Genomic DNA, 22,164 nt, shown 5'->3' on the forward strand with positions numbered 1-22,164 from the left:
GCAGAATGTTGGGGCTCAGGGAAGGATGGGAGATGGGAATGTAGGAGGGATGGTATGAGAGCGAGGGAAGGCAAGAGATACAGCGAGAGAGAGAATGAGGGAGAGAGTGAGAGCAAGAGAGAGTTGGAGAGAGCGAGAGCAAGAGCGAGGGGGCATGTGCATGCGTATGTGTGCTAGGTGGAGAGATGGGTATATGAGGTAATGAGAGAGTGAGCGAGAGATGCAGCGAGCGACGCGCACAGAGACAGAGCGACGCGCACAGAGACAGGGGCAAAGTGAGAGAGAAAGAGGGAGGAGTGAAGAGAGGGATAAAAAGGGAGAGGGAGGGTCAAAGTAAGACAGAGAGGTTGGGCACAGAGAGGAGGGGATGAGGGTGCAGAGACAGAGAGGAGCGCAGACAGAGAGAGAGAGGAGCACAGAAAGTGAGAGAAAGGAGAGGATGAGAGAGAGAGAGAGAGAGAGAGAGAGAGAGAAAGCATTCCAACGGTTACAGTTCACTTTTCTTCCCTATTCCTGTGGCGCAGAGAGGGGGATTTGGGTACAGAGAACGAGAGGCACAGACAGAGTGAAAGAAAGGAGAGAGAGAGAGAGAGAGCATTCCAACAGTCACTGTTCATTTTTCTTCCCTATTTCTCTGGTAAAAATATTTTTAAAATAAATCTTTGGGCAATGTTTTTCTAGCTACTAATAAATACTTTGGTTAAAGATATTAACTTTATGTTCTGAACCACAAACAAATGGGTCTCCAGAGAGAGAATGGTATATTCTGTACATCTTCATTGTCTGGACCTATAATTCACGCTCCATTCACTTCCAGATGTTTCCTCTGCTCTGCTCAGTGTGAAAAGGGCTTTGCTGCACTCACAAAAGCTAAATTCACACAATTTCCAAGACGATATTAGAACACCAGTGAACTTAGAAAAAAATGAAAATGAAAGGTTTTAATCAGGAACACAGTTGTCAAATGCAATTCATCACCAGTTGGAAAGCTGATTAGGAGCGGAGCAGTAAATCATCAGTCTTTATGATCTCAGGAAAGTAGATATTTAAACAAAGTACTATCCACTGCTGTACTGAAGTTAGTGTTTGGAAAATACACAGCTCATTACTCAGTATAGAGTTATATTGTTCTGAAGCTAATCCAATATAAAGTCTTAAAAGAAAGCAAATTGTTTAAAGGCAGCTCGCTCTGCTGTTTTGTACATTGATAAATTTGGCCCATGAACTGAAGGCCTCATTCCACTTACGGTGTCCATAGTCTTGGGAAGGCATTAACCTCCTCTTGAGTGTATTCATTCAACCTTCTGGGTACTTGTCGTGGCTGTGGAAGTTCTTCTACCAAGTTCTTAAGAATTTCATCCGGAATCACCTTTTGAATTAGAAAAACAAGGGGTAAAAAAATAAGGCCACGTCTAGGATTTACCAAATATTTTGGGCAGTGCTTGATATTTGGCGTACTGATTTCAAATTAAGAAAATTATAAAACATTGCACTGCAGGGACATTAAATTAAACTTTAATTTCTTAAGGCACATTAAGTAACTTTCTATCATCTTTGAATTGAAAGGGCTGGCAGAAAGGGCTGTACCTAATTTAACGTAGCAAATAGGAGAAAAAAAAGCAACACATTGTTCATGAACAATGATTAATGAAGGCAATCTCAGAAAACCAAAACCCACATGAGTATTTAGCAGTGGGGACTGTTATTTGAACTGCAGCACAGGCAGGGGTAGTTGGGCAAGTGGTGAACATTGTCTCTGGTTGTGACTTTAATCGTCCCTTCTCTCAACCTTCTTCATGAAATAAGATGGGCCAATTTTAGTAGAAGGGCAGCAAATCTGAACGTTGCTTTAAAAAGCAGCTCTGTGCAATAAACCTTGTGTTACTCACTGACCCACAATATTTCTCAATCAATATTTAAAAATTCATTCACAGGATATGGGTGTCACTGATAAGGCCAGCATTTACTGCCCATCCCTAGTTGCCGTCGAGACAACTGAGTGGTTTGCTAGTCCATTTCAGGGGCCAGTTAAGAGTGAACCAGGTTGTTGCACATTGCCTGGAGTCACATCAGGCCGGACCAGGTAAGGACGGCAAATTTCCTTCCCTAAAGGACATTAATAAACCAGGTGGGTTTTCATAACAATCTGGTACTTTTATGGTCACCATTCCTGATACCAGCTTTTTATTCCCAATTTGTTTAATGAACTAAATTTAAATTCCACAGCTCCATGGTGGGATTTGAACTCAAATCCCCAGATCATTAATCCAATTATCTGAATTATTAGCCCAGTAATTTAACACTTATGCTAATGTGCCTGCTTCACTATTACAGTTACATCCACCATTTTGCCCTTTCTCTTGAACAGTTAACCTCACATTTAATGGGTTTTCATAATATCACATTACAGAAGACAGGCAAACACTAGATCCAGTACAGCAACAAACACGCGGGAATAAGAATAGTGACTTTTTAAAATATCACATAAGTTACTAGTGCAGCTATCAGGTGCCAGCTCTGGTGGGACTGTCATCTGCTGGTACCAGCAGAATTGAAGGTTAAGGGCTGGTGGAAATCGCACCAGAATTTTAAATGCTAATAAGTCTCAAATTTCCTGAGTCAACAATTTGCATAATTATTTGCAGATTCAAGTGCCAATTTACACATGGGTGCAATTCAAAGGCAAGAGCACAATTAAAGGGGAACATGAGAATAGGGGAAAAAGTACTCAAAACCTTTGGAAAGGCTCAAAATGCATCTCAACCCATTAACGGCCTTGGCCCAGGCTGTATAGGTAGTAAAGAAGCCACAGACAAGAATGAAGGCAAACAGTTCCCAGACATGTAGGAACAGGCCTCCAGACAAGTGGCTGAGCCTGGCTCTAGCGAAAAGCAAGGGTGGTGCGACATGAGGTAGCTGCAAAGGGGGTGATGACGATGAGTTCTGCACCAATCTACGGCAGCTTCCCAATAAATTTTTATTCCAGAATGCTTTGTATGAGGTGGGGGCAGGCTTGAGATCACAGCTGACCACTACTGTCATTGGTTGTGTCTGTTAGCAGTTGCTGTGCTTACAGCTGGCGGCACATCTCTGCAGCTGGCTTTTTCCTGCACTGGGACTGTGAAGATCAAGTAGGTGTGATAATGTGTGAGTGTGGTTGGTGACATCCTGGTGGGAGAGGGGCTTAGCCTCCCCCCATGCACCCACCCCTCCCAACTTCTCGTGTCCCTTACTTTGTACAGTATCATGTAAATCAGGTTGCTTGAGAATTACCCGGTCCCCCTTTTTTTTGTGCCACTAAAGTAATAGGATCCTAACCACCTGTGCGTCCTTCACTAACCAGCATGATAAAGTATGAGGTGAGTCAATAATCAGCAAAGATTTATTTTAAACCTATAATCAGTGCACGAAGAACACTGCATTGGGAGAGTGCCATGCTAGTACAGTGGACTATACAGGAGGAAGTATACCAGCTAGCATATAATGGCAAATTTTTAAAAAACGTTCATGTGGTGAGATTTATCCATCATGAGCTTATTGTGAATTAGTGTGGATAGGTAATAACAGCAAAATGCCATCACAGGTATCAACCACAAATGCTTATGCAAGAAATACTAATATGTTAAATGATGGGAAAATTCAATGATGGAAGGTAATTTAAGACAATAAAAGGGCCTTCCTTTAAGAAGTTAAATAAAGGCAGTAGGATTCACAAATGCCATTGGAAGGGAAAGTCAACTATATCCATAAGGAGATGAATTGAACATATGGAGTCTTGGCGAGAACTTTATTCTTCTTGGCATCTTAGTGAAAAATGGGATTTTCTGCTTTGCACAACTTGGATCCAGATGGCCAGGTTTTTGTAGCTCTTACAAATCTTTACAGAAAAATATTTATGGAGATGAATCTAAATATTAAATCCCTCCAATGAATAATTTTATTTAGGTTGCTCTAGAACTCCAGGTGCAATTGATTATTTTGCAAAACTCAAATCTTTTGAAGAGGGCATTTCACCAATGAAAGATTTTGATAGTTCGATACTTCAGGTAATTTAAGTTGAGGCGAGCAGATACAGAACTAAGCCACCTAAATGGATAAACAGAAAATTACAGCCTTCTGGTTGCAAATCAGATAGAGGAAGCAGCATTTCAGAATAGCTGCTAGCTATCCTTTGCCACACTCGCATTATTAAATAGGTAAGCCCCTACTTTCCCTCAAGGTCCAGCAGTTTAGATTTTCAAATTTTGCGGACTTCCCTCCCTTCTCCTCCTCCCTACCTTGTCCTTCTCCCAACCATCATGGGCTGGATTTCCCCTGCCAGATTCAGGACCCCGCTGTCAGACTCAAATGGGGGTCAGAACCCTGCATCTGTAATTTTCCCTAAAGCTGCCAATTAGTGGCCATTGGATGGACTTGCAGCCCAATTATGGGCAGTGGGCAGGCTCTCAAAGCTGGAGGGCCAATCACAAGCCTTCCTGCTTGAAAGCAGCAGAAAGATGCCATGGCAGGTAAGTGAGGGAGAGGGCACTTCAAAAGGGAGGTGCTTTCATTTCAAAAATTAAGTTAAAAATGGTCTTTGCTCTACAGTGTTGTATCTGTCCCTGTACAAGCTTAATTCTGGAGTTATCACACTTTCATGAATAAGTGCACTTTTTAAAAATTATATGTTAAACTTCAAAGCATTAACTCATTAAAATTACTGAACTACGTGTGCAGCTATCTAATTTTATTAAGTGCTTGGATAGTTTCTATCCTTTAGCTAATAAAATAATACAGGGTACACCATGGGCAGAATTTTACAACCCTGTTTTGGCGGGGATGGGGCTGTTGGGTAGAATTTTTACCCCCTGGGGCAGGCGGGCCTGGGATCGGCCGCGCAATGGAATGTCACCCGTGATCGGGCCCCGACTGTGATTTCCCGCTGGCTGTCCAATTAACGGCCAGCCAGCGTGAAAGGCGCGCTGATAACCTGGGCGCTGCTGGGGTGGGGGGGGGGGCGGGGTAGATCAAGCGCTAAAGTTTGCGCATGCGCGGCGGGTGCGCTCAGGGAAAGCTCCCTGAAGGCAGAGAGCCGCCTCAGGGAGCTGAAGATTTCTAACGTTAAAAATAAGGAAAACATGTCCCCCTTAAAATGAGTTCAAAAGATGTTTTTTTCAAAAAAAAAAATCGCTGTTCAAAACCTCATACTGCCCGTGGATGAGGTTTCGCTAAAAATGTAAAGGCCGCCTGGCCTATTTGCCCATCCGCTAACTGAACCGTTGAATGGGCAGTGGAAAATTCAATACAATTAATTGGTTAAGGGCCTTAATGGGCCTCTTAATAGTCGGTGGGCGTGCTACCACCTCTCGTGTGTGCCCGTCGAGCAAAACATCGCAAGAGTGCACAATGACGCAGGGACACTCACCTGACGCCATCGCACACTGTTTTACTCCTGTTAGGGTTGGGCCCATGGCTGCCTGACAATGGAAAAATTCTGCTCTTTGATTTAGCATTCCCTTTTGATCCTTTTTTCTGCCGGTTCCCCCTTTTATTCTCCTCCGCCAAAGGCTGACTCCTTGCTCAGCTAAGATTCCTCTGTCAACACATTTATGTGGCCATTTTTCATGTTTGAACCACCTACTAACCAGACAGTTAGTGTTGACAAGCTGGACAGATCGCAGCTGAGTCAAGCACTGCTTTGGCCTGATCACAGTATACTTGCAAGGCCTTGGTTTGAATGAAATAGAATTTTGTTAGAAGAAAAAATGTATTAGCACTTTTAAAAAGGGGAAATTTTCCTTTAAAATTTGAAATGGAAAAACTTTCATGATGCATTTTCATTGAAAGCTTCTTTCTATTTTTCTGGGACCTTTATTGAAAGTTAACAGTGGGCAAGTTTTACATAATTATGCATTGTGCACGGATTTAAAGGCCATCATTCCCGAAGAGAATTGCATTTACAATCTGTTCTGCTTTCCAAATATCATCATTACTGTTCAGCTCTGCATGTAATAAGATTCATAGCCAAAGATGGAAATAGCTTATGCATATATTTTGTATATTTGGACCATGGTTATAGTTAAGCCCCATTATTCTCAGTCAGGGTCCCAAAAAAATCTTCAGTGGAAAACAGAAAAAAAAACAGATTAAAATAATGGCCAACAGCTATAGCTTGTTATTTATCGCAATTTTAACTATAGCCAGCACAGTGGATAATTGTTATGATCAGGATGGGAGGAGTGCGTAGTTGATCTAGCCCCACTACTGCACAGGTCGTTTAGTTAGTTTGAATGCTCATTTCACTCACCAAAATGGCAAATTATTTACCTTTGCTACTGTTACCCAGAATAAAAGAGTTTAACCAGGCTTCTATCAATAAACAACAAACGTATTATAAAACCAGTCCTGTCGAATAGAAAGCAAATCTTAACATACAGTATGGAATATGAAACTATACTAATGGCTCTTTCGGGATACCCCAAGTCTCACAGACACACACACAATGAAAAAAACACAGAATTGGAGGAATTCTACCAAAGGTTAAAAGTCAATAGTTGAACAGCAAAGGATAGATGGTGGAGTCCTTGAAACAGGTTGTACAATTGGTCTCTCAGCACTGAACGGCAAGACACTAGGAAGTTCTGAGGAACAAAGGGACCTTGGCGTGTGTGTCCACAGATCTCTGATGGCAGAGGGACACGTTAGTGGGATGGTGAAAAAGGCATACGGGACACTTGCCTTTATCAATCGAGGCATAGATGACAAAAGTAGGGAGGTCATGTTGGAGTTGTATAGAACCTTGGTGAGGCCACAGCTGGAGTACTGTGTGCAGTTCTGGTCACCACATTATAGGAAGGATGTGATTGCACTGGAGGGGGTGCAGAGGAGATTCACTAGGATGTTGCCTGGGATGAAACATTTAAGTTATGAAGAGAGGTTGGGTAGACTCGGGCTGTTTTCGTTGGAGCAGAGCAGACTGAGAGGGCGACCTGATCGAATTGTACAAGATTATGAGGGGCATGGACAGGGTGGATAGGGAGCAGCTGTTCACCTTTGTTGAAGGGTCAGTCACAAGGGGACATAAGTTCAAGGTGAGGGGCAGGAGGTTTAGGGGGGGATGTGAAGAAAAACTTTTTTACCCAGAGGGTGGTGACGGTGTGGAATGCGCTGCCTGGGAGGGTGGTGGAGGTGGGTTGCCTCACATCCTTTAAAAATTACCTGGATGAGCACTTGGCAGGTCATAACATTCAAGGCTATGGGCCAAGTGCTGGTAAATGGGATTAGGTAGGCAGGTCAGGTGTTTCTCACGCGTCAGTGCAGACTTGATAGGCCGAAGGGCCTCTTCCGCACTGTGACTCTGTGATTGACAAAACAATCAATGACTCTGGCACTGCTTTTCAGGCGGACTCTAGGGTGCTCTATTCCAGTATGTAGAGCATCTCAGTAGGGACCTGCCTTGAAGATGAATCATTTTCTGTGATTAAAGTTTCTATGACAGGAAAGGCCAGTAGGTCCATCAGATGGGATTTAACCATGGTGACAGGATCTCATCCGCCGGTTGGAGAACCCATGGGTGCCTCTCGTTGCCTCTGTTGGGGAAGGCCTGATGGTATTAAATGCCCGTCAGGCACTTAACAGGCCAGCATAAGGCCTTCCCCGGGATTTAGGACATTGGGAGGCACCACACACAATCTATCAATCATGAACAAAACCTCATCCACTTAATTAAAGCAGAACTGTCCACAAATACTCTCTAACCTAAAAAGTAATCAATTGAATCCTTTACCCTTCTGAGAGCAGTGGAGGCTGGGTCAATGAATATATTCAAGGCTGAGTTGGATAGATTTTTGATCTGTAAGAGAGTCAAGGGTAATGTGGGGGCAGGGCGCGGTAGGGGGAGGTGGGGGAGGATTGCAGAAAAGTAGAATTGAGCCTCGATCAGATCAGCTATGATCTTATTGAATGCCGGAGAAGGGTTGGAGTACGGAACGGCTTCCTCCTGCTTCTGTTTTCTGTTTCTTACACAGGGAAAACGTTAAAACAATTATCCATCCTCACACTCCAGTATTCAGTTCTCATCTGCCCTCAACAGATAATACACCTCACCCAGAGCATGCACAGGAACTACTTTGTATCTTGGAGTATTAAGTTAACCCTTGATATTTATTCCCAGAACCTTCAATGCTGATCCCAACCAAATAAGGTTTTGTTTAAAAATTGCGAATTCATCGACACAGCGTGCACCGCTTTTGGCCAGGAACATGCCCCACAAAGCAATGTTTCTGCCAGGGAAGAAAAACTTTTATCCTCTTGTCTTACTTGGTAAGTGGTGGAATTTATTACATTTTCTCCCCCATTAGTTCTCTTATCGGTATGTACATCAGCTGTGGCACTCTTGCCTCAGGATCAGGTTGTGGGTGTGTGTATTCAAAAGCCACCACATAGACTTGGGCAGATAAGTAATCTAGGCTGACACTCTCAGTGCAGTATGATAGGATTGCTACATTGTTGGAGGTGCTGTCTTTTGGCTAAACCAAGGCCCTGTCTGCCCTCTTAGGTGGATGCAAAAAGATCCTGTGATTATGTCTCTCCTCAAAATAGTTTGCAGAGGGGAATGTCACCTCTTCCTGGCATGTGGCATGCTGGGCGGGCCTTAATTGGCTCGCTCACATAAAATGGCGGCATGGACCCGATCGGGGGGGGGGGGGTGCCGATCGAGTGTGCGCCTGTCCGTGCCTGCCCCTCCGCACCACCCCGCCCCCCCCCACCCCCCACCCCGGTGGGGGGAAAATTCTCTCCATGGAGTAGTTTGCAGAGGGGAACGTGACCTACAAAATCTGCCCAGAGATAAGCCTATTGTGATCTGACTGCCATGACGACAGGAGCCCAAGTCAAAACTTATCGAAATAAGCTGCAAGTTTTGACACCTACACATAAAGGAGGAGGCAGCTGGTCTTGCTCTCAAACTCTCAGAGTAAGTCAAACTGAGAGACTTGGGACAAAGATCCACAACAGGTGCTGCCATGCCCAGCAGAGGGAAAAAGACTGTTTCCAAGTTAGCTACAAAGCAGAGCGCTGCAGAGGAAAGATTCCCCTGTTTGAAGAAATGAGACATGTGGAGAGTTAAGGATCAAGGAATTGCCAGAGGGTGCCTTAGTATTGGAAGTCCACTGGAATATGCTCAGAATATTGAGTGAAGAGGACTCTGTTTAAAAGGACACTGGAAGATTCATCCTGGTAGAGCAAGGAAAAGAGATATTGTTAAAGCTGGGCTGCGCCTGAGGCTTTACATTTCTGCTGAGTGTGGTGTAATGTATCAACGTGGCATTGGGTTTTTGGTTAACGGGAAAATCCTTTTCTTTAGTTTAGTGTATTAGTTGCCTTCCAAGTAACGTTTAGTCAATGTTGATTTTAGTCTGTGGTAGTAAAAATCTTAAAATGTGAAATCTTGTTGTACGATTTGTGTTGGTCACTGGGAAGTTCATATCTCTTAAAAAGTTATTGGTCTCTACTGGGATTGTAGCAATACCTACAATTGAACACAATCTCAAGTGCACTGAGTGCCTTTTGAAAAAAGAAAATTTGCAAATCCAAAGCAACAGACTGCAAATATCTATCCCTTTACAGCAGGTTAAATGCATAAAATTTTAATAGGCAGCAATATATATCACAGCAAAAATATTACTGTTCACTGGAATAAAAATCATATGTAATTTTTAAAATAGTTCCATTCAATTCTGATGTTCTTTTCCAGTGAATGACACTTATGCATGTTTTCAATTACAGGATATTTTCATAAGGAGCATTAGGTAAAGTATGCCCCTATACAATGGAATGTAATAAAGGAAATGAAGGCCGATTGTCTCTAACTTTGTTTTTTCACTTTCTTATTCCTTCCTTCAAACGAATGCAAGTGCTAGCCTCCACGTGTCCCTCGGCCACTAGGTCAACTAACCAATAAACCTCAACGCTGCTGAAATTTGCTGCCAGAAAGGGTGGGCCTTTGGCTCAAACCAGCTTGCAATGGAACAGAGTGGAATGTTAGCTTCTTCCTCTGTCGCCTATCCCCGCGACACCAGACAGACTGCTTTTACCCTCCATTGTGTGCGCCGTTGAACTGTCTGTTGTTGACAGTGAAATGACTTCATTTCATTTAAATCCTGCAGCACAAGCTTTCAGAGTGGCAGCAGCAGTAGAACTGCAGTGCGTACATTAAAAAAAATCGCAGCTTCTCAGAAATGACTGACATGATGTTAAAGCACTTCTCACAAGCAATCGTGCATACTTTTAATTGCAGCAACTCGCACCAATGTGAGACGAAGGTGGCTACAAGCCGTCAGTTATAAATACTGCCAACAACCCTCTGCTCTTAGAGGCGTATTACTCCTTTTAGCTTATATCACCTGGGCCTTCAAAGGCAGGGCTGGGATATAAATGGGACTAAATGGGGGCTAAAAATCCGCAAGAGCAGCTAGAATTTTTTAAAAAGGTGAAGTGCCTTGTAAAAGTTTGAGGTGGATCAATTAGCTCACAATATCCAGCTCAGCAGAATTGGCAGTTCAACTCTAATGGGAGCACACAATTACCCCCAACAAAGGTGAGAATGTGTCACAAGAAACATTATCAGCTGAATTCGGATGTTTAATAGGGAAAATAAAATTAATGCCTGTAACACATACCTCATCTGGGAAGAGATGCAACCTTTGCATCATGGTTCTTCGAAGCAGATTCCTTGGCAGCATACCATAGATGGCCAGTTTTACAATCTGTAACAAAAATACCCCACTGAAACTCCAATTAATTATAACCTTTCACATCCAGGTTTATCAAAACTTAAAAAAAAAGTTACCTCTCAAGATTAAGAGTTATCAAAAACAGTTTTGCTCCAGTGAACAGAATGCTTTCCCAAATTTTACTGCATTTGGATTTAACAATGTTAGGGTATGTACACATTACAGATCATACGGTTAAATGTTCCAGTGCATTGTTCAGTCAGATGACATTAACAGACAGATTTTATATAAAAAGGTAGCAGTGAATCAGTTCTCTGAAGCTAGATATGAGCAAGGATACAAGCTCCTGTAAAGAGTATCCTTCAATAAGTTCCCACTAAAATTCTTTACTCAACATCTGTGGAAGTTTGTTCTGTGTAATGTAACTTTATTTCATATAGGGAACAGTATATATTCCCACTGTGATCAGATTTATTATAAACTGGATGTTTTGAGATTGTGAGTGATTTGTTGGTTGCATGAGCAAGGCTACAAGCTCCTGAAAAGAGCAGTTTTAAAGCATAAAGTATCTAACAGTTTAACAAGGCTATGATTTCACTATCCTTCGGTAAAATGTTCCATTCTTTCCCTCATTTTGCTCATGTCAGCACTTGATAATAAGGAATTCACAGTCTTCCCTCACCTTGATAAATGTAATGCAATAAAAGTTGCACCCTCTCTTTCATACATTTAAATGGCTTCCATGGGATTTTGTTTCTGTCAACTTGCTGCACTATATTGTACTTACTACATAAAAAACTCAATAGTCTTTCTCGTGATGCTTATGAGTGGAGAAAAGGACCTCTGGATTTAACAAGCCATGTATACAATAAATGATTACTTATCAAAAAAAATTATATTCCAAGTATAATTGCTGCAATCTAAAAATAAGTGACTACCCTAACTTGACTCCCTTGGTTCAGAAGACTTCCCAAAATTAACTGTATGCAGTACTACATTAATTATTACTTTTCTTATCCCTCACTTTTGCTTTAAAATCAATAGATTAAAAATGCAAGATACAATGAGTTCACAAAGGCTCCAATGGTTCAATGTGAAACAACATCTTGTTTGACTGAGTGAAACGTTGACATATCACCAAAAGCACTCTCAGCTGAAATAATAATAGAATTAGCAAGTGTTTAATTTGCTGTACAGTTGGAGAGTCAGAACAGAGGAAGGCAAAGGCTACACATAAATGCTTCAAGAGACTGAGAAGAACACAAATCAAAAATTCTACAATGAGTAATTAGACAAAGATTGGCAGTGCACATATTTCCCCAGCAATTGGTCAGATCCGACTTACTGTCACAGGGCACCATCAGAGAATGAGAAAAGAGAGGAACTAACAGAAGCAGACAATGTTGAAAACACTCAGTTAGTCAGTCAACAGCTATGGAGAGAACAGAGGAGTTAATGATTCAGGTGTGGAGCCGTTGTCAGATGTGAAATGTTAATCCATCTGTCACTACACAGATGCTGACTGGTTCAGTGGTTCCAGTGCACTGAAATATTTTTCTTTTGTGAATAGAACTGAAGGCAGCAAGAGGATTTTTTTTTTTACTTTTACAGATATAATTAAAACAAATAAAATAATTGAAAGCCATTAATTTAAAAGAATCCCTTTCTCTTTTTCTCAAAGAAATCTTGCAAGCTTTTTACAACATCTGTTACGTCTATTATATGGAGTTTATTGAAAAGGACAGAGTTTGTATCTTCCAGCTGGCTACCTACAATGTTGTCCAATTCAGTTAACTTGCTATAAGGCAAGAGGGATGAAGTCAGTGCCAGCGACCCAGTGTCCAATATGAAATAGGAGAAGGCCATTCGGCCCCTCAAGCCTGCTCCACCATTCAATAAGATCACGGCTGATCTGTTTGTGTTTTCAATTCCATATTCCCATCTGTCTCCGATAACCTTTGATTCCCTTGCCTAGCAAGAATCTATCTACCACTGCCTTAAAAGTATTCAATGACCCCGCCTCCACTGCCTTCTGAGGCAGAGGGCTCCAAAGTTGCAAAACCCTCTGAGAGAAAATTTTTTCCTCATCTCTGTTCTAAAAGGGCAACCCCTAATTATAAAAAGGTGCCCTAGTTCTGGACTGACCCACAAGAGGAAACCTCCTTTCCACATCCACCTTGTCAATACCATTCAGGATCCAATACACTTCAATCAAGTCACGTCTCACTCTTCTAAACTCCAGTGGAAACAAGCCCAGTCTGTCCAACCTTTCCCCATAAGACAACCTGCTCATTCCAGGTATCAATCTAGTAACCCTCCTCTGAACTGCCTCCAACACATTTACATCCTTCTTTGTTGTGGCACAGTGGATGCTAAATGCCGAGCTGCTCAAATCCCAGAGGGAAACTTGAAACAGCTGCCACAACTGTTTGCAATTTGTATTTTTATTGTTCGATGCATGCCTTGAATTCAGTAGTAATAAGTCCACCAAGGCTTAGAGGTTTTTTACAAAACTAAATTAAACATTTATTAGTAGAAGAAAAGATTTTAAGCACATACACAGGCCTACAAATTACTACTATAATAACCCCTAACCTCCCTAATTAATCTGACTCCCAGTTACACCTTTGTTAAGGCAACAGTCAAACAAATAGAATTAAGCAGAACCAAGCAAAGCACACAATGCTCTGGACAGCAGTATCCAAAGTGAGTTTTCTTAGCTTCGGTTCCTGTAGACAGCAACTTGATGCACAGAGGCTGAAGGCTTTACACACTTGTGTTAGATCTTAGAATGCCTTCCCCCTTACACAAAACCTCATCTCCTTTATACATGCGTCTCCCTTTTTAATGTACATTCCATTGTTCCAATATGTCTTTGCAACTTTACTTTTCCCATAATATAAATCTTTCATAGTACTCATATTATCAGTAGCCTTTGGGAAAAATAAACACTGGTTGGCTTAGCTTCTTATGGCTAAGTGTAATATCTTATGACCTCTTTGAAATTTAACTATTCTGGCTTATCTAAAAATGCACATGTTCCTCACACTTCACATTCTAAAACTTCAGCCATGTTTACATATTTAGCATTTTAAACCTAGCTTCCCTTCTGATAACTCAAAAAGCTCCAGACCAACTGCATCCAATTCAATTAAATCCCCCACACACATCCATACAGAGAAACTAATCCAAACCCCACTATTAACCTACCTTTACAATAAATCTCAATAATATTATGAAAATTATTATATTTTCATGGCATTCCTCAAATAAGGAGACCAAGACTGCACACAATAGTTGAGATGTGGTCTCACCAATGCCCTGTACAACTGAAACATAACATCCTTACTTTTATATTCAATTCCTCTCGTAACGAAGGATAGCATTCCATTAGCCTTCTTAATAACCTGCTGTACCTGCATTCTAACTTTTTGTGACTCGTGTACTAGAACACCTAGATCCTTCTGCACCTCGGAATTCTACAGCCGTTCTCCGTTTAAGTAATACTTAGCTTTCATATTCTTCCTGTCAAAGAGAACAACTTCACATTTTCCTACATTATACTCCATCTGCCAGATCTTTGCCCACTCACTCAACCTATCTACATCTATCCGCAACCTCGTTGCATCCTCTTCACAATATAATTTCCTACCAATCTTTGCATCATCTGCAAATTTAGTTACCATGCCTTTGTTCCCCTCATCAAATTCATTGATATAAATTGTAAAAAGTTGAGGCCCCAGCACAGACCCCTGAGGGACTCCACTCATCACCTCCTGCCAATCAGAAAAAGACCCATTTATGCATACTCTGTTTTCTGTTGTTTCACTTTGAACCATTGAAGCCCTTATGAGCTCTTTGTATCTTGCATTTTTAATCATTATAGATTTTAAAGCAAAAGTGAGGGAAAAGAAAAGTAATAATTATGTAGCACTGCATACAGTTACTTTTGGGAAGTCTTCTGAACCAAGGGAGTCAAGTTCGGGCAGTCACTTATTTTTAGATCGTAGTAATTGTGCTTGGAACATAATTTTTTTTTGATAAGTAATCATTTATTGTATTCATGGTTTGTTCAATCCAGAGGTCCTTTTCTCCACTCATAAGCATCACAAGAAAGATTATTGAGTTTTTTTTAAAAAGTAAGTACAATATAGTGCAGCAAGTTGACAGAAACAAAATCCCATGGAAGCCATTTAAATGTGTGAAAGAGAGGGTGCGGTTTTTTTATGCATTACATTTATCAAGGTGAGGGAAGACTATGAATTCCTTATTATCAGTTGCTGACATGAGCAAGACGGGAGAAAGAGTGGGAAATTTTACCAAAGAATAGTGAAACCATAGCCTTGTTAAACTGTTAGATGTTTTATGTTTTAAAACTGCTCTTTTCAGGAGCTTGTAGCCTTGCTCATGCAACCAACAAATCACTCACAATCTCAAAACACTCAGTTTATAATAAATCTGATCACAGTGGGAATATATACTGTTCCCTATATGAAATAAAGTTACATTACACAGAACAAACTTCCACAGATGTTGAGTAAAGAATTTTAGTGGGAACTTACTGAAGGATGCTTAACATTATTTCTTGCCTACAGCATTCCTAGCTCAGGTTAATATGTAGGCAAATTCTATGGCAGCTCAAATGTTTTAACTTTGAAGTTCTTGCCCTTTGTGAGGAGACTACATATTATTTTGACTACCACTAAAAGAGGGTGTCAGTGTCTATTAAAAAGCACCACAGACGCTGGGGCTTATGCCCAATAAATTACTGTTAAAGGCTAAATGTGACTTTTATAAGTAAAGACAAAATGAAAAGAAAGGAATGCTTAAAGGTTCTTTTCCAATTTGTACAGGTTCACGGTAACATTAATGGTGCCCTCCTGCATGGCATCATGCTCTTATTGTTAATGACAGACATGGAATTAACATCAGATTTGTATGTGAAAACCCGGATAATCAAATGAGATTGAGAAAATATCCATTTATCTTTAGAAATTTGTTAATACTTTCTTTCCATAAATTAATTTAAAGAATGTATAATATTACAAACTTCTCCCTCGCAAAATAGAAAGCCCGCTTTGTTTTGAGTAACGTCAGAGATTTTATTTTGATGGCACTCTGATCTATATTAAAACATGCTTCTCCTATTGGATGGTTGATGCACAAAATTTTGTCCTTGACAAATAGAATCCTGATTATGAAGGTTTTATTCACATCCTGAACATAATATAGAAGCCTTGCTTTGTCACGTATTGACATTAAGACCCTTGGCTGTTCCATCAAAACCGTGACTATTACAATAGCATTGATTGATATCGCTTTTCACAGTGTACATAATGTGTACAAACTGAAATATTTAATACTATTCCATACCAAAATACTGATACTCGACTTCATTTTGTCTCTTGTCTTAGGGCCACTTTGACTACAGTTTATGCAAATAGGCAACAGCTCCCCTTCGCTTCAAGGGGAAGGAGCTTTCCCTGACAGTTTCATTGAAATTGTAAAGGAACTTAGTGACTGCAGAATCATGGAGAGAACACCAATACACTAAATAATCCATGGCATTGCACAAGAATGTGGCAATCTACAGGAATACTAAACAGTATGACTGTTCATCATCTGTTCAACAATGAATAGGTAAAGCCCTGGCACTGACAAACAGTTCTTGCTTAAATGTGGAACATTTCAGACATGCATAATGAAACAATTTTCCCACAGCTGACATCTGATTTGTAATGTCTACTTGTGTGACCGAGGTTCACTGGCAATTTTTTTGTTACTGATGTGGCCTTCCCTGTCAAAACCTTTCCACAACTTCCAGAAAAACAGATACAAAAGAGACCAGTCCTCAGAAAAAGCACAAATGCAGTCCTCAAGCCTTTGTGAACTTCAAATGTGGGGGACAAATTAAAGAATTTCCACTGAAAGAGAAGTAAAACTTTTATTCTGTTAAAGTGGTTAAGAGCAGGTGATTTTTTTCTACTTTTGGTTTTGAGTGAGTTAAACAAGACATCACAATTTCAATAATTTAGGGTACTAATGTTGAACTAATGCATTTTTATTTTCAAACTTTACAGCTACCTGATTCAGTAAATCTGCTTTGTACAGCACCTAGTATAATCTAGGCCGGCACTTCCAGTGCAATGCTGTACTGAAGGAGTGCTGAACTGTTGGAGATGCTGTCTTTCAGATGAGATGTTAAAACAAGGCCCCCTGTGTTCCCTTGCAGATGGACATAAAAGATCCCATGGCACAATTTAAAAGAGGAACACAGTAGGGGCCCAGGTCAACATTTATCCCTCAGACAACATCACTAAAATAAATCAGATTATTTGGTTATCAAATTGATGTTTTGTAGGACCTTAGTGTGTGCAAATTGGCTGTCAGGATTCCTACATCACAACAGTGATTACGCATCAAAAGTGCTTCATTGCTGTAAAATGCTTTGGGACATCTTTAAGCTGTGAATGATGCGCTATAAAACGTCTTTCTTTTCTTCTATTCTTTCATGGGCTGCGGGCATCGCTGGCGAGGCTAGCATTTGTTACCAATGCCCATCCCTAATCACTTTTGAGGTGGTGGTGGTAAGCCCCCTTCTTGAACGACTGCAATCAATCTGCTGTAGGTACATCCACAATGCTACTACCGAATCCCAGGTTTTTGATACAGCGACAGTGAAGGAATTGCGATATAGTTCCAAGTCAGGATGGTGTGTGGCTTTGAGGGGAACTTGCAGTTGGTAGTGTTCCCATGCATTTGCTGCCAAGGTGGTAGAGGACACAGGTTTGGGAGGTGCTGTCAAAGGAGGCTTGGCAAGTAGCTGAAGTGCATCTTGCATATGATACACACTGCTACCACTGTGCGCTGTGGAGCGTGTGAATATTTAAGGTGGTGGATGGGGTACCAATCAAGTGGGCTACTTTGTTCTGGATGGTGTTGAGCTTCTTGAATCTTATTTGAGCTACACTCATCCAGGAAAGTGACGAATATTCCATCACAGTCCTGACTTGTCCCTTGTAGATGGTGGACAGGCTTTGGGGAATCAGATGAGAGTTACTTGCTGCAGATTCCCAATCTCTGATTTGCTCTTGTAGCCATGGTGTTTATATGGCTGGTCCAGTTCAGTTTCTGGTTAATAGTAACCCCGCCAGGGTGTTGACAGGGGTGGGGGGTGAAATTCAGCGATGGTAATGCCATTGAAAGTCATGGGGAGATGGTCAGATTCCCTCTTGTGTGACATACTCATTTCCTGGCACTTGTGTGGTACAAATGTTGCCACTTATCAGCCCAGCTTGTATGCTGTCCAGGTCCTGCTGCATGTGGACATGGACTGCTTCAGTATTTCTTGTTTCAGTCTTTCTTTTATGACAGAACAATGAGTCATGCAGCATTGGTTGCCAAATGGTCTCCTGTTGTGGCTATATCACTGCTTTGTAATTTTTACGATGTTCTCTTGTGTCAAAGTGAAGAACAGGGTGTTCACAAAATGAATGATCTGTAAAGAATCTTTTCATTTATGATCCAGTGACCGATATGGGGAAACAGCGCACCCAAGTGCCCAGTTCCAAGTTCCAAGTACAAGCAGAAGGCTTTATAAAATTCATTTTACGGGTTGTGGGCTTCGCTGGCTAGGCTAGCATTTATTGCCCATCCCTAATTGCTCTTGAGAAGGCGGTGGTGAGCTGCCTTCTTGAACTGCTGCAGTCCAAGTGGTGTAGGTACACCCACAGTGCTGTTAGAGAGGGAGTTCCCCGATTTTGATTCAGCGACAGTGAAGGAACGGCCGATATATTTCCAAGTCAGGATGGTGAATAGCTTGGAGGGGAATTTGCAGGTGGTGGTGTTCCCATGTATCTGCTGCTCTTGTCCTTTTACATGATAGCAATCGTGGGTTTCGAAGGTGCTGCCAAAGGAGGCTTGATGAGCTTCTGCAGTGGACCTTGTAGATGGTACACACTGTTGCCACTGTGCGTCAGTGATGGAGGGAGTGAATGTTTGTGGAAGGGATGCCAATCAAACAGGCTGCTTTGTCCTGGATGGTGTCAAGCTTCCTGAGTGTTGTTGGAGCTGCACTCATCCAGGCATGTGGAGGGTATTCTATCAGACTCCTGACTTGTGTCTGTTAGAACGTGGAAAACTTTGGGAGTCAAGAGTGAGTTACTCAACACAGGATTCCTAGCCTCTGACCTACTCTTGTAGCCACAGTATTTATATGGCTGGTACAGTTCAGTTTCTGGTCAAAGTTAACCCCCAGGGTGTTGATTGTGGTGGATTTAGTGATGGTAATGCCACTGAATGTCAAGGGGCAATGGTTAGATTCTGTCTTGTTGGAGATACTCATTGCCTGGCACCTATGTGGCACGAAATGTTACTTGTCACTTGTCAGCCCAAGCCTGGATATTCTCCAGGTCTTGCTGCATTTGGACATGGACTGTTTCAGTATCTGAGGTGTCGCAAATGGTGCTGAACATTGTACAATCATCAGCGAACATTCTCACTTATGATGGAAGGTAGGTCATTGATGAAGCAGCTGAAGATGGCCTAGGACACCACCCTACCCTTTAATGTAAAACTGCACAGATTGAGGCTATCATGTGGGATGCTTTTCAGGTAACAGGATATAAATATATGCATATTAAATTATTAAATAAGTGACATTTTTATCTCACGGCTAAGTTTATACTGAAGGGCTTTCACTGTATTTCTATCCATTCTATCCTCAGTGCTGTGTGGAACTTCTTTCAATGGTTCAACACATTGCCTTAGGTTTTTTCAGCTCCCTGCTCAGTCTGGATAAGGTGCAAGTGCAATTCATCACTTTTTTTTCTTTTGTCTGGATGCAGTTGTGTTTCACAGGCTTCTTTCTTTTTTCTGCATCATTTAAAGGAAAAGATTTTAACAGAACAACACTTAATTTCTCTTCTCTTCATTTTTTTTATTCCAGTTGTCCTTCCCTCTTGAAGGCAGTACTCAGGCCAGGATATATATATATTCCCTGGATTTCAAAAGGTTAAGGGGGATTTCATTGACATTTTCAAGATATTAAGGGAAACAGATAGAGTAGAAAGGGAGAAACTATATCCACTAGTCGGTCTAGGATTGGGGACGGAGTGTAAAAATTAGAGCCAGTCTTTTCAGGAGTGAAATTAGGAAACACTTCTACACACAAAAGGGTGGTAGAAGTTTGCAATTCTCTTCTGCAATGGCAACTGATGCTAGATCAATTGTTAATTTTAAAACTGAGATTAATAGATTTTTGTTAAATAAAAATTAAGGGATATGGGGCAAAGAAAGGTAAATGGAGTTAAGTTGCAGATCAGCCATGACCTCAATGACTGGCAGAACAGACTCAAGGAGCTAAATGGCCTCCACCTGTTCCCATGTTCCAACAAACAAAAGCAACCCTTAAGTACACCGCACCCAAGTGTGGGATGTGAGCCTGCACATTGAGTGTTGGCAGGCAATTTGACCTTGATGGGCACCACATCCGGGTCAATCCCCGACCATAACCGGTATCCACACATTCACAGTTCCGGCAGCGGAAAATCATTAAACTGTAATCAAAAGCAGGAACACTGGCCAATTTTATTTCTCCTTAACCCAGGGATGCTCGACTTAACTCCAATAGTTAACTGACTAACTGTGGTGCAGGTCACAGGTTGAATTTGGAATTCTCCTGTCCTACACCATGTATCTTAGCTGCAGGCCCTGTTACATATCGTAACTTTAGGGTACAGGATCTTTGTAGCTCTCAAAACTTCAATTTTTTTTCAAGTTACACTTTATACAGCACCACATTTTTTGTAAGGTTACATAACTCTTTTATAAAAGTAAGACTGGTAATACTAAAATAAAAGCAAAATACTGCAGATGCTGGAAATATGAAATAAAAACAGAACATGCTAGAAAAGCTCAGCAGATCTGGCAGTGTCTGTGGAGAGAGAAACAGAGTTAACTTTCTGAGGCTGCATGACACTTCTTCAGACCGCTAGTGATACTGGCTCTTTATAATATCTTCCAAATAAAGTAACTTCATACTTCAATTTAAAGCTTGACCTAAGGATGAAATGTATTATAGAAACATTAAAATACTTACTGCCGTGGGGTCCTTCTGGTGTAGTTGGGCAGCTGTCACTTGCTTAAACCCACCAGGATAGCTGAAATTAAAATTGCACTTCATAATTTCCCATGCACTCCATTCTACCAACTTAGTATTAAAAGCCTTAATTAACTGCAATGACTTTCGAAATTCTCAACACGTTTCAATTTTCTTGTTTTAATTAATATTACAGAAGATTAAATACTGTTCATTTAGGTCTTCTTCAAAAAGAGGACATCACCAAGGTTCAAAAAAACGTAGGAGCCATATGAAGTAAAGCGGGTGGTCAGGTGATACCAACCTCAGAGGAAGCGAACGCTGAGGAAATTTCTTTGGGAAACGTAGAGATTTGTGTGGTGGAGGCAGGTTCAATCGTGGCTTTCAAAAAGGAGTTGGATAATTATCTGAATAAAATTCAGAAAATATAACATCTGCAAGGCCATGGGCACAGGGAAGGGGAGTGGGACTAACCGAGTTGCTCTTGCTGAGAGGTGGCACAGGTGCAATGGGCCAAACAGCCTCCTAAGGGCCGTAACCATTCTATGATTCTATACGAAATAAATATGCTATAAGCTCCAACCTTCATCTGCTTTTACTAGTTTTCTACTTACCCGCTGTGAGAGGAGTACACCTTCTGTTCCCACTTATTTCCAGAGAATGCAATATGCCTTGTATTGACCACTACAACATGGTCTCCACAGTCACCTGAAAGTAAGTTCAGTTGGTTATTCGGTTGGAAATGGCCATTCTATTAGTCTTTTTCTTTTGCAGGCCAAAAAACACACAGAGACACGCATTCTGCAAAAGTTGAGATCGAGACACTTTGCTGGCACCAAAAAAAAAACAGCTTGGCTCTACGTAGCCAAGAAATTCCTCTGCAGAAAGTCAGATATTATATAAAAAAAAAGACATTTAATCTGGCCTTTGAGACCATAAAAAATTTCAAACTGAGACTGCTGAAAACCGCAACAATTTGGAACTGTGACTTTCACAGGAAAAGTTCTACTCACATGACAAAAGACTTCCTGAGGCTAAATAATTACAATCATTCTTCCTGCTACTGGTACAATCAGGTTGAATATTCTGATGCCAAGCAAACTCAGGGCTTTGAAAGAACTTGGTTTGCCTTAGTTTTAACCGTAATTAAGTACCTGCATTATGAACACTGACACTGACAGCTTAAACATTCACTCCTTCCATCACCAGCGCACAGTGACAACATTGTGTACCAAGAGCATGGTCAGAGAGATCAGAGGCTATTAAAGAGCGCGAAGACAGATATGAGAGACCACTAAAAGGCACAGAGAGAGAGATAAAGAGTCCATTAAAGAGCGCGAGAGGGAGAGAGAG

General features: G+C 41.2%; 1 protein-coding gene across 3 annotated transcripts in view; it reads right to left on the minus strand.

The window, feature by feature from the left end:
- The window catches only part of mrpl13 (mitochondrial ribosomal protein L13), a 102,084-nt gene that overhangs the window by 49,184 nt on the left and 30,736 nt on the right, over window positions 1-22,164 (minus strand). For all 3 annotated transcript variants that reach the window (XM_041190284.1, XM_041190286.1, XM_041190285.1), the window contains exons 3-6: window positions 21,426-21,519; window positions 20,812-20,872; window positions 10,659-10,745; window positions 1,248-1,369 (exon numbers count right to left, since the gene is read on the minus strand). In XM_041190284.1, coding sequence (XP_041046218.1) covers window positions 1,248-1,369; window positions 10,659-10,745; window positions 20,812-20,872; window positions 21,426-21,519 — 364 coding nt within the window. The remainder of the gene's footprint in view (window positions 1-1,247; window positions 1,370-10,658; window positions 10,746-20,811; window positions 20,873-21,425; window positions 21,520-22,164) is intronic.

The sequence above is a fragment of the Carcharodon carcharias genome, chromosome 6 (assembly GCF_017639515.1).
Source record: "Carcharodon carcharias isolate sCarCar2 chromosome 6, sCarCar2.pri, whole genome shotgun sequence".
NCBI lineage: Eukaryota > Metazoa > Chordata > Chondrichthyes > Lamniformes > Lamnidae > Carcharodon > Carcharodon carcharias.